Below are 16,667 nucleotides of genomic sequence, written 5' to 3'. Positions count from 1 at the left end.
CACAAAAATTATCAAAAAAAGACCGGATGCTAAATTAAACTTTTATCAGCCTACAGGACAAGCTTGATTTAGATCAGGATACAGCACTAACGACCACTTACTAGTGATAAAGAACCTGATAGAGAAGTGTGCAGAATACAAAAAACCATTGGCAATGATATTTGTCGACTACGAGAAAGCATTCGATACCATAAGTCATCAGAAAATGTTAAAAGCATTGGCAGAATGCCGAATAGACCATCACTCATCATCATTCAATCTTCGCTTATCCACTGCTGGACATAGATCTCCCTCATAATTTTCCATCTATTTCGATCTTGTGCCTCTTGCATCCAATTCCTATGACAACGTTTTAGATCGTCAGTCCAACGTGTTGGTGGACGACCTCTGCTTCGGTAGGCATCATCTCTTGGTCTCCATTCCAGTATCCGCTTTGTCCATCTATTATCTGTCATTCGAGCCACGTGACCTGCCCAGTTCCATTTCAGTGTTGCTACTCTCTCTACTGCATCAGCCACTCCTGTTCTTTGTCGTAGCTGGCGATTTGGGATCTTGTCTCTTAGTGAAACACCCAACATAGCACGCTCCATCGCCCTTTGACACACACGGATCTTTTGAACTGTTCTCCTTGTCATGGTCAACGTTTCCGCACCGTAAGTTAACACTGGCAAAACACACTGATTAAACGTTTTTCTTTTAAGGCATATTGGTATATCATACGATTTGAAAATATGGTTCAGCTTGCCGAAGGCTGCCCAAGTCAGTCTTATACGACGGAGAAGCTCAACGGTTTGGTTGTCTTTTCCTATGCGAATCTCATGACCTAGGTATTTATAGGCCATTACCTGGTCTATGGATCTTGTTCCTACGCATATATCTTCGCTGACTACAAGATTTGTCATCATATGGGTTTTAGATATATTTATTTTCAATCCCCCTTCTAGCGAGGAAAGGTAGAGCTGATTTAAAAGTTCTTTGGCCTCATCTATTCTATCAGCTATTAGTACAATATCATCTGCAAACCTTAGATGGCTAAGCTTTTCTCCGTTTATGTTTGACCATCACTACAAAAACATAATTAAATATATCTATCAAAAAAGTACTGCTGGCTTAAGACTATCTGAACAAGAAACAAATAAATTATGTTTATAGCGAGGAGTATGGCAAGGAGACACCGCCTCTTCGAAGCTATTCACGACGCTTTTAGAACATACTTGTCAGAAGGCACATCTGAACGAGCATGGTATCAACATAAATGGAGAGAAGCTCAGTCATTTGAGATTTGGAGATGACATCGTCCTTATAGCCGATGGTATGGATGAGGCAATAATAATGTTTGAAAAATTATATCACGCTTCCTTGGAGGTCGAACTAAAGATTAATACGAACAAGACGCAAATAATGACTAATCTGGTGCTAAATCGAAATATTGCTGTTGATGAAAGGGATATTGTGCAGGCTACATCGCATAAGTACTTAGGACATAAAATTCGGTTGAGTAGAGATAACCAGACATGTGAGCTCCCACGTCGCATAGGATTAGCCTGGGCAGCGTTTGGTAAATTAAACTATGTATTTAAATCGGATCTAACCATATGCCTCAAAAGGAAAATCTTTGACCAATGTGTGTTACCTGTACTCACTTATGGAGCAGAAACATTAACACTCACAAAAAAGATAGTGAATAAGATTCGCGTAATTCAGAGGGCTATGGTGCGCCAGATGTTGGGTGTCTCTCTGAGAGACCGAATCCCAAACAAAGAGAGACGTCGTAAAACAAAAACAAGAGACGCCATCGAAAAAATCGCGTCGCTAAAATGGAATTGGGCAGGACACGTCGCCAAATTATCAGACAACCGATGGACAAAACATATTGTCGAGTGGAGACCAAGACAAGAAGCACTACAGAGCAGAGGACGCCCACCAACTAGATGGACTGACGACCTGAAGCGTGTTAGCAATAACTGCATGCAAGCCGCAGAAGACAGAGACAGATGAAAAGAGCTGAGGGAGACCTATGTGCATACAGGTTGATGATGATGATGATGCGATTTGCGTATAGGGACACTATCCTGAAAGAACTAAATTTCTTTGTACTACTTTATGCGTCTTCTTTCCATTTTCCAATTTTCTCTGTAGGATGGTCAGTTACACTTCTTTAGTTAAAACAGTTAAAAAATTCAAAGAAATGGAGTAAAAATTAAAAAATTGATTCGAAAACAAAAATTAAAATACTGAATTACGAGAATGAGCAAAAGGGCCGTGAAACCTTCAACCGATACTTTTATATAATGTTTTTTCATGCATTATGAAAGTATTCTAACGTTCTAACTGAGAAATTTAGTCCTACAATGTATAAACTTATATAAAAGCATTAAACTTACGCTGAACTTTTGTATTATTAAATCTAAATCTCCTGTATTCCCTGTCCCACGTTTCATACGGATGCTGCCAATCAATATCGTCTTCTGAGATAACTTGATTTCTTTTCCTCAAGGGCGAAACTGGAACATAATCGTCTGAATCTTCAATAAATACCACCTAAAATTTAAAGAGAATAAATTGAGTTAGAGCCATCTAAAATTTTAATTAGTGTAGGCCATGCATTACCACCATATACCGTCAATTATTACCGTCATATTAATCCATTATTAATCTTTTTGAATTGAAATGTTTTGCTAGTATATTAGATCGTATATTTGTATATTAGATCAATTATCGATTATGGATGCATATTATATGGTTCAGCAAGTAAACATATTCTGAAAACAATAGATGTGTTTCAAAACTCAGCATTGCGTATTTGTTTGGGTGCCATGAAATCGACGCCTATTAATGCTCTACATGTGGAAGCTCTAGAAAATCCTTTGGGCTATAGAAGAGAATACCTCAGTCAAAAGTTTGTTATTAATATACAAAATCGTAACACTACTCTCTACTCAAATATCAGAAAACTGAACGAAGAAGATTTAACTAATCGATATTGGAGACTTAAGAACTCACCTCCACTTTGTGAGGCTTTCAGAAGCCTGACAAATTTTGATTATGACTTCAAATCAGAGGATAATCTTCACATCGAACATTTTTATTCGTGCTTGCAGCCCATTACTGTGATACAACCGAATTACCATGTAAATTCTTCTGTTAGCTCGAATATTTTGAGGTCCTGTTTATCTAGTCTGTCAGACTCTTTAGTTATTTATACGGATGCCTCAAATCTATGTTTGGTACTGGGTGTGCTTTCTACATTCCATCAACTAATACAGAAAAACTTTGTCGACTAAATCCTAGTTTTTCAATCTTTAGTGCTGAAGCTGTAGCAATATATGAAGCATTAAGATACTTTGAAAACACTCAGAATACATCTGTTACAATAGTATCTGACTCATTGTCGGTTATGTTATCAATTGAAACTTTAAGTTTTCCTAGTAACAACTCAAATATATATGTCTTTCAAATTAAAAAACTTGTTTATGACCTTCATAAAAACCGAAGAGTTGTTCATTTTTTGTGGGTTAAAGCACATATAGGTGTTAAATACAACGAACATGTTGACCTATTAGCTAAAAAGGCCATTGACACCGGAACGCAAGCTGATCACCAAATCTGTAGACAAGACGTATTAACAATAATTAAAAATAATATCAATAGTAAATGGAAACAATCTTGGCATATATATAGTACGCAGTCTTCCTCGCAATATGCTTCTATACAGCCTTTAATCCCAAGTGATTATTGGTTTAAAAATTATTCTGTTCCACGAAGGTATATAACATCCATAATTAGAATAAAATTTGGACACGCCTGCTATCCTAGTCATCTGTCCAAACTAAAAATTGTAAATTCAAATTTATGTCCAGACTGTCAAAAAGAAGGTGATCTAGATCACATTTTCTTTGAATGTAAAAAATACACAAAACAAACTGAAGATCTAATAAAAAATTTAGTCAACATCAAAATTTTTCCTCCGTACAATATGTGCTATCTGCTATCTCTAAATATAAGAGCTGTAAATGAGTGTTTGATGGAATTTATTTGCAAAAGTAAGCTTAATATTTAACTGTAATTAGAATCCTAACCTCTGTTTTACCCCATTTGTTATTACCTTTTATCCGTGGCCCAATCTAATTTGTCTTAAAAGCAATGTCTTGATGGGTCCCTAGACGAGAAACGAGTGTCCATGTTTTATCCCTATCCTATCCTTAATAATAATTTTAATGCTTAAAATTTGTAATGCTACTTAAGTTTGAAATTTATATTATCTTTTTATTCTTTCTGGGTAGAAAATTTTCATGTTGTGACTGGCTGTATGGCACTTGCCTATACCATTAAAACAAAAAAAAAAAAAAAAATGTTTTGCTAATGCAACAAAAACAATTTGTAGCCTATACTGATTCATGATGAATTAATGAATTAATGAATAATTCATGATGAATTGATGAATTAATGAATAATTAAATATAAACACGAATTTTACCAATTAATAGAGAAGGAGCAGGCCGCATTCGTAACGGGATACAGCGCCTGTGAACACGTTACATTCAAAAACCTTATCGAAATCGATCGTATTTGTGCTACAAAAGTTATTCTTTGTCAAAGGTCAAAATTTGATGTTTTTTGAATTTTACTCGAAAACGGTAAGTTTTATCAAAAAAACCTTAAACCAAAGTTGTAGATCTTAGAATTCTCTACGAAAATAGTATTTATGGTTTTTTTCCTAAGAGTTACCATTCCTGAGATATCGCGATTCTTAGAGTCATATTATACATGATATGCAAATATAAGCCACGTATATATGAATATCAGGTATTTAAGACAAGTATAAATACCTATTTGTATCTCTTTTATACATTATACCTACTATTCTGAAAATATTTATTCAAAAGAAACTCAGTCCCTAACTAATTCCCCCCTTCACGCGTGGCCTTAAAAAATATCTGGCTATTCTATTATCCGTAGGTCTCGTCCACCTACCTGATTCTTGTATTGTAGTGCTAAAGGTTCAGTTTAAGCGTTGATTGAATATTCAATCAACAGTTTAAGTAAGTGAATGTATGTACTTAATACAAGCGTCTACCATTTAGGTTATTTGTGCTATTTTATAGCTCTAAAAAATGTCCCACTTTTGCTTTATTTGCAATAAAGTTTTAAGTGAAGATAAAACAGTTGTGGTTGATCGTGGTGTGCCAAATTTAATTAAGGCTAGTGTCACGAGAGGTGATGAATTTACTGAGTATTTAAGAACTCAAAATCCGTTACAATACACGTTGATTGCAGAAAATCATACACCCGAAAAACTTCAATCGCTACAGTGAAAAGACAACGTGAGGAGGAATAGGCTAGTACTTCAAAAATAAATCCACCTCGAACTAGAGCGCGAGTGCTGATGCAAAATACCGTGACAGTTGTTACTAATCTTCTTAAAACCTAATCATCATCATCATCATCCAGCCCCATTTTCACATCCATTGTTGGATATAGGCCTCCTCCAAACGTCTCCAGTTCTCTCTATCTCTAGCTGCTGCAATCCAGTTTGTTTCTATTCTCCTTAGGTCGTCGGTCCATCGGGTGAGTGGTCTGCCTCGACTTCGCTTGTCGGCTCTTGGTCTCCACTTCAATAATCTCTTCGTCCATCTTCCGTCTTCCATTCTAGCAACATGTCCAGCCCACCTCCACTTTTGTTTATTGATTCGCAGTATAATATCGTCTACGCCAGTTCGTCGGCGTATCTCCTCATTTCTCACGCGATCTTTCAAGGTCAGTTTCAGCATTGATCTCTCCATTCGCCTTTGTGTTACCCTCAGTTTTTCGGCAGTAGCTTTCGTTAAAGTTAGGGTCTCTGCTCCGTAGGTCAAGACTGGTAAGATGCATTGGTTAAATGCCTTCCTTTTCAGGTGAATTGGGGTATTTGTTTTAAAAATGTCTCTTCATCCTTCCATATGCCGTCCATCCCAACGTGATTCGTCTATTTAGCTCGCAGGTTTGGTTGTCTCTGGTTATTCTGATTTCATAACCCAAGTATGTGTATTTATCGATTAATTCTACCTTGTTGTTATTGATCTGTATCTCTTCGCTGGGAACCATATTGGTCATCATTTTGGTTTTCTCGAAATTTATCTCCAGCCCAGTTTCTTGTAGTATGTCATTCAATTCTTGGAGCTTGTCTTTGATCTCTCCCAGATTATCTGACAGAAGCACGATATCGTCCGCAAAACGTAGATGGTTTAATCTTTCTCCATCGATGGATATTCCTTTCTGTTGCCATGTCAGTCTTTTAAATGCATACTCAAGAACGGTAATGAACAGCTTTGGTGACATGGTATCACCTTGCCTGACTGCCCTTTTTATCTTTATTTTATTAGTTGCTGAATGTAGACTTATGGTTGTTGTGGCATTTTCATATATATTTTTAACTATATTACAATATCTGTGGTCGACCCTGCAATCTTGTAGTGCTCTTAAGATGGACGGTAGTTCCACTGTATCAAACGCCTTTTTAAAGTCTACAAATATCAATGCCAAGGGACGGTTATATTCGTTAGTTTTTTCTATCAGGGTTTTTAGGCACTGCAGGTGATCGTTTGTGCCGTAATTAGGGCGGAAACCGGCTTGTTCCCGAGGTTGGTAAAAATCCAGCTTTGTCTCTAATCTGTTCGTTATTATTCGGGTGTATAATAACTTAAAACCTAATACTGGTGGTAAAATTGGCCGTCCTTAAGATGAAACTGCAAACTCTGTAATGGAGAAAAATTTTCCGTTCATAAAAATGAGTGATGATTGACAGTTTTTGTTGGATGAATTGAGGAATGTTTGTCAAGATGTAGCTTTAGATGACAGAACTATATAAAAACATTAATAATAATTGAAATTGAAGTATGGCAGTAGAATTATTATTACAGAGAAGCCTGGAAAATTAACATCTATTTGTTTCATTGACAATTACCAAGATATTTTAAGTCAAGTCTGGTCTGATAAAAACACTTGAATGAAACAGACAAGCGGTTAAAAACTTTGAAAGCTACGGCAGCAGGCAGCAATTGCTTTTTAAAAAAAAATTGATGTGATACGGTTTTATGACAAATACAAAAAATTTTCTCTACCTGGTTGGAATGCTTACATTGAATTTGTTCATCAACCAGCAAGTAATTACAATACAATATACACAGTTTTACTTTGTGCTTTAGAGAATGCTAAAAGTTATAACCACAAAGTATGTATAATTACTTTTGATCAACCTCTGTATGCAAAAGCTCGCGAGATTGTATCTCCTGCCCCTGAATGATCTGAAGTATCGAACATTATAATAAGACTATCATTTGCTTATCTCATTTTTTGGAGCAATCGGTTATATTATGCAAGGAAGTGGTTTAGAGGAAGTACTCGCTGAAGTTTATGCACCTAAATCTTTGGAGAAAATACTTAATGGACATGCTTACGCGAGAGCAGTTTGAGTTCATACAATACTTCAACTCATTTTAGCATTAAGAATTTTAAAAGTTGAAAATAATCTAAATATATGGTCTCACTCTTGTCAACAATATCTATGAAAAGTATACATTCATGAGAAGACCAAACCATTATCAATAAGAAGAGGTATTTAACAACAAGACACTATGTTACTACTACTGTTCAACTTATTGACGGAAAAGATTAAACTACGGAATAAATGGTGTAAGGATGAACAATCTGAGATACGCAAATCTTACTTGCAGAAAGCGAAAAAGATCTGAAGACAATGGTAACAGAGCAACAAAATAAAAAGATATAGGTCTAAATTTGAAAATGGAAAAAACAAAGGTAATAGGCTCAGATAACAGAGAAATAAACTGTAATAAATTGGATAATGTGACCTAAATTTCTTTAGGGCAAAAAACAGAATAGAAAAATAAAGATATTGACGTAGACATGAGAGTGAGATTGGGGTGAATATCTTTTGGTAAAATAACAAATAAAAAAATTCTTCAACATTTGAGAACAAGACTCACTAACAAAACAAACAATAAACAAAATAAAAGTTGATCAAAGATCAATAGAGAGAAAAATGGTAGGAGTTACTCTGAGAATTAGAAATAAAACAAAAGTATTTGATGTAAGAAAAATGATCACAAAGCTAAAATGGAAGTACGTGGAATATATTGCAAGTTTAAAAGACAAAGATGGAATAGATAAATCTTCAAATACAGACATTGGGATGGAGACAGGAGCATAACGAGATGGAACGAGAAGTAAAAGACAGTACTGGAAACAGTTAAGTTAAGGGAGCCTATGTTTAATTTTGGACCCAAAAGTCCCATATTAATTTTTATTTTGGGTCAAATATTTATAAAAGGTCATACTTCTTCTTAGCGCAATAGAGGAAAATTAGATAGGCCCAATGTATCAGCAATATTTATCCAAGATAGAACTGTTTCTTTAGATATCTACAAGCTGGAACCTAACTCTTTATCATCATTCTGGATCTTCCTTTTCTTCTCTGACCAATAGATCTGTCAAGAAGAGTTTTCTAGCTGTGTCAGTTTGTTCCATCCGCATTACATGCCCTACCATGTTCAGGTCTCTGAACCATATGTTAGGAATAGACGTATTATTGTTTTATAGAGTTTTACCTTTAAATATCTCGATATAATTAAGAATTTAAGGAGATTAAGCTTAAAATAGCACTTGTTGGCCGTGCAAATTCTGCGGATTATCTCTGCAGTAGTGTTTTTTGACGAAAGTTGGCATAGACATATAATACAAATAGACTGACTGTTGCAATGCAGGCTAGTTCTCCCAGTGCAACAGAGAAAACTGGTGCAAAGAGGTCTCTGCGTATCTTTCTAATGGAGCGGGTTTATCGACCACGTGACCTTCTTATTGGTCATTTAGGTCACGTGGTCGATAAACCTGGCCCATTATAAAGAGTTGCAGGGACTACTTCAGTTTTCTCTGTCGCACTGGAGGAACGAGCCTGTATTGCAACAGTCAATCTATTTGTATTGTTTATGTATATGAACGTTGATCAGCTAACCCATAGATATATTTATATATTTATCGTATGGCAATTAAACACATTTAGAACAAAATTACAAACACTAGTAATATAGGTACATGACAAACTTTAAATAGTTACAAACATCAAGTGTATTAATATAATCAATTGACTCTAAAGTTGCAGACAGGAAGTCTTCAGGGTTACCATTCTAGGATCTTGAGGAACACTCTTCAATAATGTGGTAGATGGTTTGGTTCTCCCCACAGGCACATTGAGGAGACGGGTTCTTTCCCCATTTATTTAGCATGTATGCACATCTGCCATGTCTGGTTCGGATCCTATTTAGATTGGACCATGTTTTGCGTGGAAGATCAAAACCTGGTAGCTTGTGGGTAATGCAGGACATGCTATTTTGCCATTGGTTCCATTCTTGGGACCATGCATTCGTGATGTTGAACTCCTCATGTATCATTCTTGCCGTTTTCATTGGTGGTTTTCTAGAACGGAGACGGGCATTTCGTGCATCCTCGGTATCTTGGTGGATCGGCTGGTTTATATTGTTCATGATCTTTTTGTATTCACGTGTAAGTGCGTCAACTCGTCGTAAATGTGGAGGTGGGATGTGACTTAATACTGGAAGCCATTGGGTGGGAGTTGATTTAATTGACATAGACATATAATACATAGACATAGACATATAAACATGACATAGACATATAATACAAATAGACTGACTGCTGCCATACAGCTCCCCAGTGGGACAGCGAAAACTGACACAAAGCACTCCCTGCATCTCTTTCTTATTTGCCAGGTTTATCGACCACGTGACCTAAATGACCAATAAGAAGGTCACGTGGTCGATAAACCCGGTCCATTAGAAGGAGATGCAAGGACTGCTTTGCATCAGTTTTCTTTGTCGCACTGGGAAACGCGACTGTATTGCAGCAGTCAGTCTATTTGTATTATCATGTCCATGAGGAGCTAGCTTAACCTAACCTAACCCAATTCTTCATTCTCTGTTAAATTCCAAATTATTTTCCAATCACTGAAATTACCAATAATTGGTACCAATTTACCAATTACCAAGTGACTTTTAAAATATGTGACAGTTCTATAAAAAATGTCGTAAAACATATTACCTAGAAATTTTATATTTTAAACAACATATTTAATGACAAGATATCATAAAGAAGCAGTTAGTACTATTTCTTTATATAATTATACTTATTGTATCGATATCAAACTTACTGGCTCTGGAGAATTAGCTTGAAGATTTAACGCCTCTCTTGAGTGATTTGTGTGTTCTACTGACAGCTTTCCTTTTTCCTGACCACCAGGATGGTCTCCAACGCTAGTGCTGCTACTACTGCTTACGCTGTATTCCACTGATGCTGTTGTATCTTCATATGACTGACAGTGGCACATCTATGAGTAAAAATATTTAGAGTAAATGTAAGCAACAACTTCGCTAATATTTTATAAAATATTAAAAATAAGCATTTACATATATCTATTAAGATGATAAAAAGGGTAAAATATATCTATTAGGATGATACAAATTCACATATTTTTTTTAAGGTCTTTCTCAAATACTCTAAAAAATTAATGTTTGGGCTGGAATTTTAGGAAACACTCTTATGGGGCCAATACGGGTAAAAAAATATTTGGAAACTTTTGGACAACGTTATCGAACCTTCAATTGTTGATAGTATGGAAAACCAACTAAATGAGCAAGGAAATTCTTTGATTGATGAAAATAACATATATTTTTTATCAAGACGGGGCTCTACCACCCTTTGACCTTTGTGCGGGAGATTGGATAAACCAAAATTATTTCGACAGGTGAATTGATCGAAGGAATGTTACAGAATGGCCACCAAGATCTCCAGCATTAACACCACTCGACATTTTTTTGTGGGAACATTTAAAATCTGAGGTCTACAAAACAATCAATATCTCTTGATGATTTAAGACAGCGCATTATTTAAGTTTACAGAGCTAAAAAAAGGAAACATTTTGTGAAACAAAGTGAGACAGGAATTTGAAAATGGATTTTATTATTTCCTGAATGTTAATGGTGGTATTTCTTGTTAATACTTGTCTTTTTACTTTTTTTGTAAATTTTTTATAAATTTTTTATAATATTCTATAAAATAGTCTTTTAATCAATAAATAATACGGCCGGCGGCATATAAAAGGTTTATCGAGAGCTAATTTTAAACAATGATTAACAATAGAGGTGGTTATGTGGAAAATACCAGAACAATTCCCTGGCTTTCCTTGTAGTAGTTTGTATCTACCCGACTATCTGAAAACATAGGGAATACAGAATTAACGTTATAACAGTCTATTGATGCCAATTCATACGCGGAAGGTTTGACGAATTGTTCTCTTTTCGCCGTTTAGTTATAATATTCGGCGCTTTAATTCATCACAGCCGTAGCAAAGCTCTTGCTGAAATCTGTAAATCTTTTACAAATTTCGTACAGCTCAAAAGTCAGAAAGCGATAGAGGTCAATCGTTTTTGTTCAAGGTCACTAAAGTATGTGGCGGTTTTTTTAGCTTACCACTGGAGAAGTGGGAAATAGGATAATTCGCTGGCATTTCATGTAGGAGTTTGTATATACCCTAGAAAAAACTTCTGTCTAAAGACGTAGGGAATACAGAAATAACGTTATAACAGTCTATTGATACCAATTAATACACGGAAATTTTAACGAATTGTTCTTTTCGTCGTTTATTTATATATTCTGCGTTTCAATTCGTATTCTAGAATTCGTTCCCTCAAATATGACAAGAATAACACCACTGCGCTCACAAAGCATGAAAATGAGAGGAAGCATACATTTGACTTCGAAAACAAAGCATCAACATTTTAAAAACCGAGCAAAATAAAAAGAAAAGGGTGATATACGAATCAATAGAAATAAAAAGAAACACTAACGCAATCAATGACAAGAATGATACACAGAACATAAACAAAATATGTTTCAATCTGATATCAGTAATAATAAATAAATATATCACCATACAAAAACTCTTAAATGGTAATATACCTCCACTTTGCCTCTTTCGACAACAACACCAAAGATACGCCCATGTAAACATAATTATATAATAATGGCAGTAAGCAATGAGACATCAGATATCCATTTTTAGTCTCTTTCAGTTCATTATGGTTAGTGTCTCGCTTTACGTGTTTTAGATTTATAAAGTTTAGATTGTAATAGATAGTAGAAATAAAACATTAGGTAGAATTATTAAATGTTCTATGAATAGAAAGTGTTTCGTTTGAAAATTCGGGGAAAAACCTTTTTGAGATTGTTTTTTAATGAGGAGATTAAAAAACAGCGATTAACCATATTCAGCTATTGTCTTGTAAAAATGGGAAAGTTTACAAATTTAAAAGACAGTCTGTTCGTATTAGTAAAAAGAGTAATATCGGAAGCTAAAAAGGGATGGAAGAAAAATTCCATGTATGCTGAAATTAATGTTAACAGCATTTGAAGGTACCAATAAATAATTACCATTGTATCGGTAGAAGATTAGGCTTGGAGAATTTAGTATCAAAGAGGAGATGGGAATTTTGGTTAGGATGTGAGATCGTGATTTGTTTTTGGGAGCAAAAGAGTTAGCTAACGAGTTAACAAGAGATTATCCGGGTAAAGAAATTAAAAGTTCAGCGGTTTATTAAAAAATGAGAACAATAGTACAGAGGTATAAAGTTTTGCAACGGAACAGTAACTAATTAAATTTGTTTTTGTTTATAAGTTTTGTAAAGTAGTATAGGTTATTTAGTAAAGCGAATCAATATTGACTGCGCAGCTTTCAATTGTCAGGTTAGGGATGGAGCGATATTTATATGTGATTTGTTTTATATGTATAATATTTTTCAAGGTGTTTTACCAATATATTTGATTTTTTTTACAATTTGCATTTGTTTTATTTCCTTCTGCTCCTCCTGTATGTGTTCACACTATTATAAGGCAAAGATAATAGAACTCAAAGAGAAACCTTGCGATTAAATTTATATTTATATATTTTTATATATATATATATATATATATATATATATATATATATATATATATATATTTATATATATATATATATATATATATATATATATATATATATATATTTATATATATATATATATATATATATATATAATTTTTGATAATAAATAAACGTTTTCTTATATAGGTACTGTTATTTGTGTTTTGCTGTTAAAGACATGAAGTTGTTCTTAATTCGTTTACTTTTAATTCCTGTTTAAATATACTGTTCAATATTAATTGCTGAATTTACTTACTTCTGGAACGAAATATAAGAATACACTCAGTAGTAACTTGTTGCGCCACCTGTAACAAAGAAACGATACATTAATTTGCATAATTAATTTGCATTGATTAAAAATTTTTAATCCACAGAAAAAACCAATGATATAAACAAAAAAAAATTTATTGCTATGGTTAAGAAGAAAATTGTAAATCTTTTAAATCTAATAAATATTGCCAAATATTAGGATGGACTCTTTTTAGTGGCCAACTCTGTATAATAGTAATGGCATGATTCATTTTTAAAATAAATGATCCAAAATCTGTCATATTTATGAAGGCAGTAGTATTGGGAGACACTACTTACCACCTCAACTTTTTTTAATATCATTTTTATCCAGAAGTCTTTTATTTGTAAAGACAAAAAAATAGAATCTTTGTTTGGTAATTGACAGAATAATAACCCCACCGCGAGGGCGGTAGAGCCGGTAGATTTTAGAGGGACCCGGAGATGCGTCGACCAAAGACGTAATGTTTTGGGGTTTTATTTTACTTTTTACCGGGGACTCTTTTCTTTTGTCGGGCGACTCTGTGCATAATGCGTTTTAGTAATACTCGGCTATATTTTTAATACGACCTCTACCTCTATTTTAAAATATATTTTATTGCTTTAATGCCGTAGCGACATCGTGTGTTGTTGTTTCGGTTACAGTGCGGGCGTACTGCTTGCATATAACTAATGTTGCTTTGAACGAATTCGCCGTGTGACTGGCTAGTATTGAGTCATAGCAAAAATATATTTTTTGGTTTTCATGTCGTCTATTTACGAAAATCTTCTTTCACAAAGATCTGCATTATCTACAGATGGTGGTTGGGGACAAAAAGTGGTTATAATAAGTTCTTCTTCTTTTGGCATCATAACCCTGGATGGGTCTTTGTCTGTCTGGCTATGTCCTTCCATTCAGATCTCTCTTGGGCCCTTCTCCTCCATTGTCTTATATTCATGGTTTTCAGGTCGTCTTCCGCGTCATCTAACCATCCCGTTCTGGTCCTATCGGCTTTTACTGTATAACATCTTTGTCGTTTTCGTGTCTACTTGTCGCTGAACATGTCCCAGCCATGACCGTCTTTGACTTTTCACAAATCTTATAATGTCCTTCATTCAGCTCATTAACCCCCTCGTTTCTCCTGATTCTCCATTTGCCGTCTTCCTCGTGCACCGGGCCATATACTTTTCTCAGTATCTTTCTCTCTAATGTCCTGAGTTGGGCTTCCTGTTTTTTCGTCAATACCCTGTTTTCACAACCATAGATTGCTACTGGTCTAATCAAAGTTCTTTAGATAGCCTTTTTCGTTCTTTTGTCTAATAATTTCGATGTCATCAATCGTTTATTAGCATAGTATGTACGATTTCCACTGGAAATACGTGCATTAATTTCGCTACTTACGGAAATCTTCTGATTGATTTCTGTGCCCAGATATGTGAAGGTATAAACACGTTCAATAGTTAGTTGTCCATTGCTATATTATTTTAATTCTCAGGTGTTCTTTTGATGGTCATTCTGTTTTTTTTTTTCGTTTATTTTAACCCCCCTTTTTTGTCCTTCAGGATCAATTTCCTTGAACATTTCCATTAGTCGTGTCTTGCTTCTACTAATAATGGCGACATCGTCTGCATATGCAGTAATTTGTAATGTTTTGGTGTTTATATGGCCGGTTACATTCGTTTTCCTGATGACTGCTTTAAGAACTAGGTTGAACAGCATGGTTGAAAGTGCGTCTCCCTGTCTCACCCCCATGTTTATGTCAAACAGGGGAGATAGTTCTCCATCTACTCTAACTGCGGCTTTTGAACCCTGCAACGTCATTTTTATGAGGCTGATATATTTTTTTGGTATACCTAGATTTCAGAGGGCTTCCAGCATTTTGTCTCTTTTCACACTATCAAAAGCTTGTTTAAAGTCTATATACATATTTTATAGTTCTTTGTCGAATTCATAAGCTTTCTCTTGTATTGTTCTAAGTACGAATATGTTGTCTGTAGTGGCTCTATTTGGTCTGAATCCATTTTGATAATCACCAATTATATTTTCGGAGTATTTTGACAATCTAGTGTAGATAATGCCAGAAAGGATTTTGTATATTACATTTAGAAATGTAATTGATTTGTAATTCTGGCAGTCCCTGTTATCTACTTTTTTATATATGAGTTGTATAAGACCAACCGCCCATTCCTCCGGAATTTGCTCCTTGGTCCATACCAACTTTATCAGGTAATGGATTGTTTCCCAGAGATCGGGTCCTCCATATTTCAACAATTCTGCCGAAACTCTGTCCGTTCCTGGCGCTTCACTGTTGTTTAGTTTCTTTATTATTTGAACTACTTCTTCATAACTCGGATTTTCAATGTGCTGCTCCGCCGTAAAATATATTGTCTCGTTTTGATCATTTCCAATTTCTGCATTTAGGTTTTCCTCAAAGTATTCTTTCCATCTCATTATAATTTTTTGTTTCTCTGTTAGTAGTTCTTCGTCCTTGCCTTTGTATATTGTCAATTTTGGTCTAAATGACTGTGTGCTTTCTTTTATACTTTTATAGAATTTTCTGCTCTCATGTCTGTTGTTGTTTTAGGATTTCTTGTACTTGTTTTTTTAAAGCCTTTCTTTTTTTTCTTGTCCATATTCTATTGTTATAATATAAGTTATAATAAGTTACATAATATAATTCCAGAGCACGAAAATAGTGAAAACCACAAAAATTGTTGTCAATATTTATAAGCAGGGTCGACAGACTTAGAAATGAGGCGGTCCTTAGACACCTGAACCAAATAACACAACATGCTCAATAAAATAAAAAGACTCAAGCTGGAACACTTCCGCCACACTATGAGACACCCTGAAAAATATGAACTTTTACATCTGATCATTCAGGAAAAGATCCAAGGTACACTTGGTCCTGGTAGAAGAAGAACCTCATGGCTGAAAAAGTTAAGACAATGGTACGGCAAATCGACTACATCATTATTTAGAGTTGCTGTCAATAAAGTCACGATAGCGAATATGGTAGCCAACATGATATTCAACAATCGATAACGGTTATGAAACTAGAAGAAGAATGTTCTAAATGAGCTAATAAAAAGAGCCCCTACATATATACTTATTTATGTAGCGGCTCTGGGCCGTACATAACGTAACGTTTCCCGTTTTTTTTAATCTTCACTTTTTACCGGGGCCCGATCATCCCTCTTGGTAGCCCTGCATATGATACCGACACGTAGAAAAATTGAATTAAGATAGTTGACCAAACATAACATTAAAATATTAATCTACATAATATAAACGAAAATACGGAATACTAAAAATAACATAAAAAGAATTGGAAAGAAAATAAGAGGAAAAAACTGTAAAAAATAG

The 16,667-nt window shown here is 34.7% G+C and overlaps 1 protein-coding gene across 1 annotated transcript in view; it reads right to left on the bottom strand.

Annotated features, from left to right (window-relative positions):
* The window catches only part of LOC140442600 (uncharacterized), a 115,141-nt gene that overhangs the window by 33,065 nt on the left and 65,409 nt on the right, over positions 1 to 16,667 (bottom strand). The window contains exons 2-4 of the mRNA XM_072533610.1: positions 13,290 to 13,338; positions 10,223 to 10,399; positions 2,385 to 2,541 (exon numbers count right to left, since the gene is read on the bottom strand). Coding sequence (XP_072389711.1) covers positions 2,385 to 2,541; positions 10,223 to 10,399; positions 13,290 to 13,338 — 383 coding nt within the window. The remainder of the gene's footprint in view (positions 1 to 2,384; positions 2,542 to 10,222; positions 10,400 to 13,289; positions 13,339 to 16,667) is intronic.

The sequence above is a fragment of the Diabrotica undecimpunctata genome, chromosome 6, assembly GCF_040954645.1.
Source record: "Diabrotica undecimpunctata isolate CICGRU chromosome 6, icDiaUnde3, whole genome shotgun sequence".
Classification (NCBI taxonomy): Eukaryota; Metazoa; Arthropoda; class Insecta; order Coleoptera; family Chrysomelidae; genus Diabrotica; species Diabrotica undecimpunctata.
The sequence above is the reverse complement of the archived record's forward strand: the minus strand, read 5'-3'. Positions and strand labels throughout refer to the sequence as shown.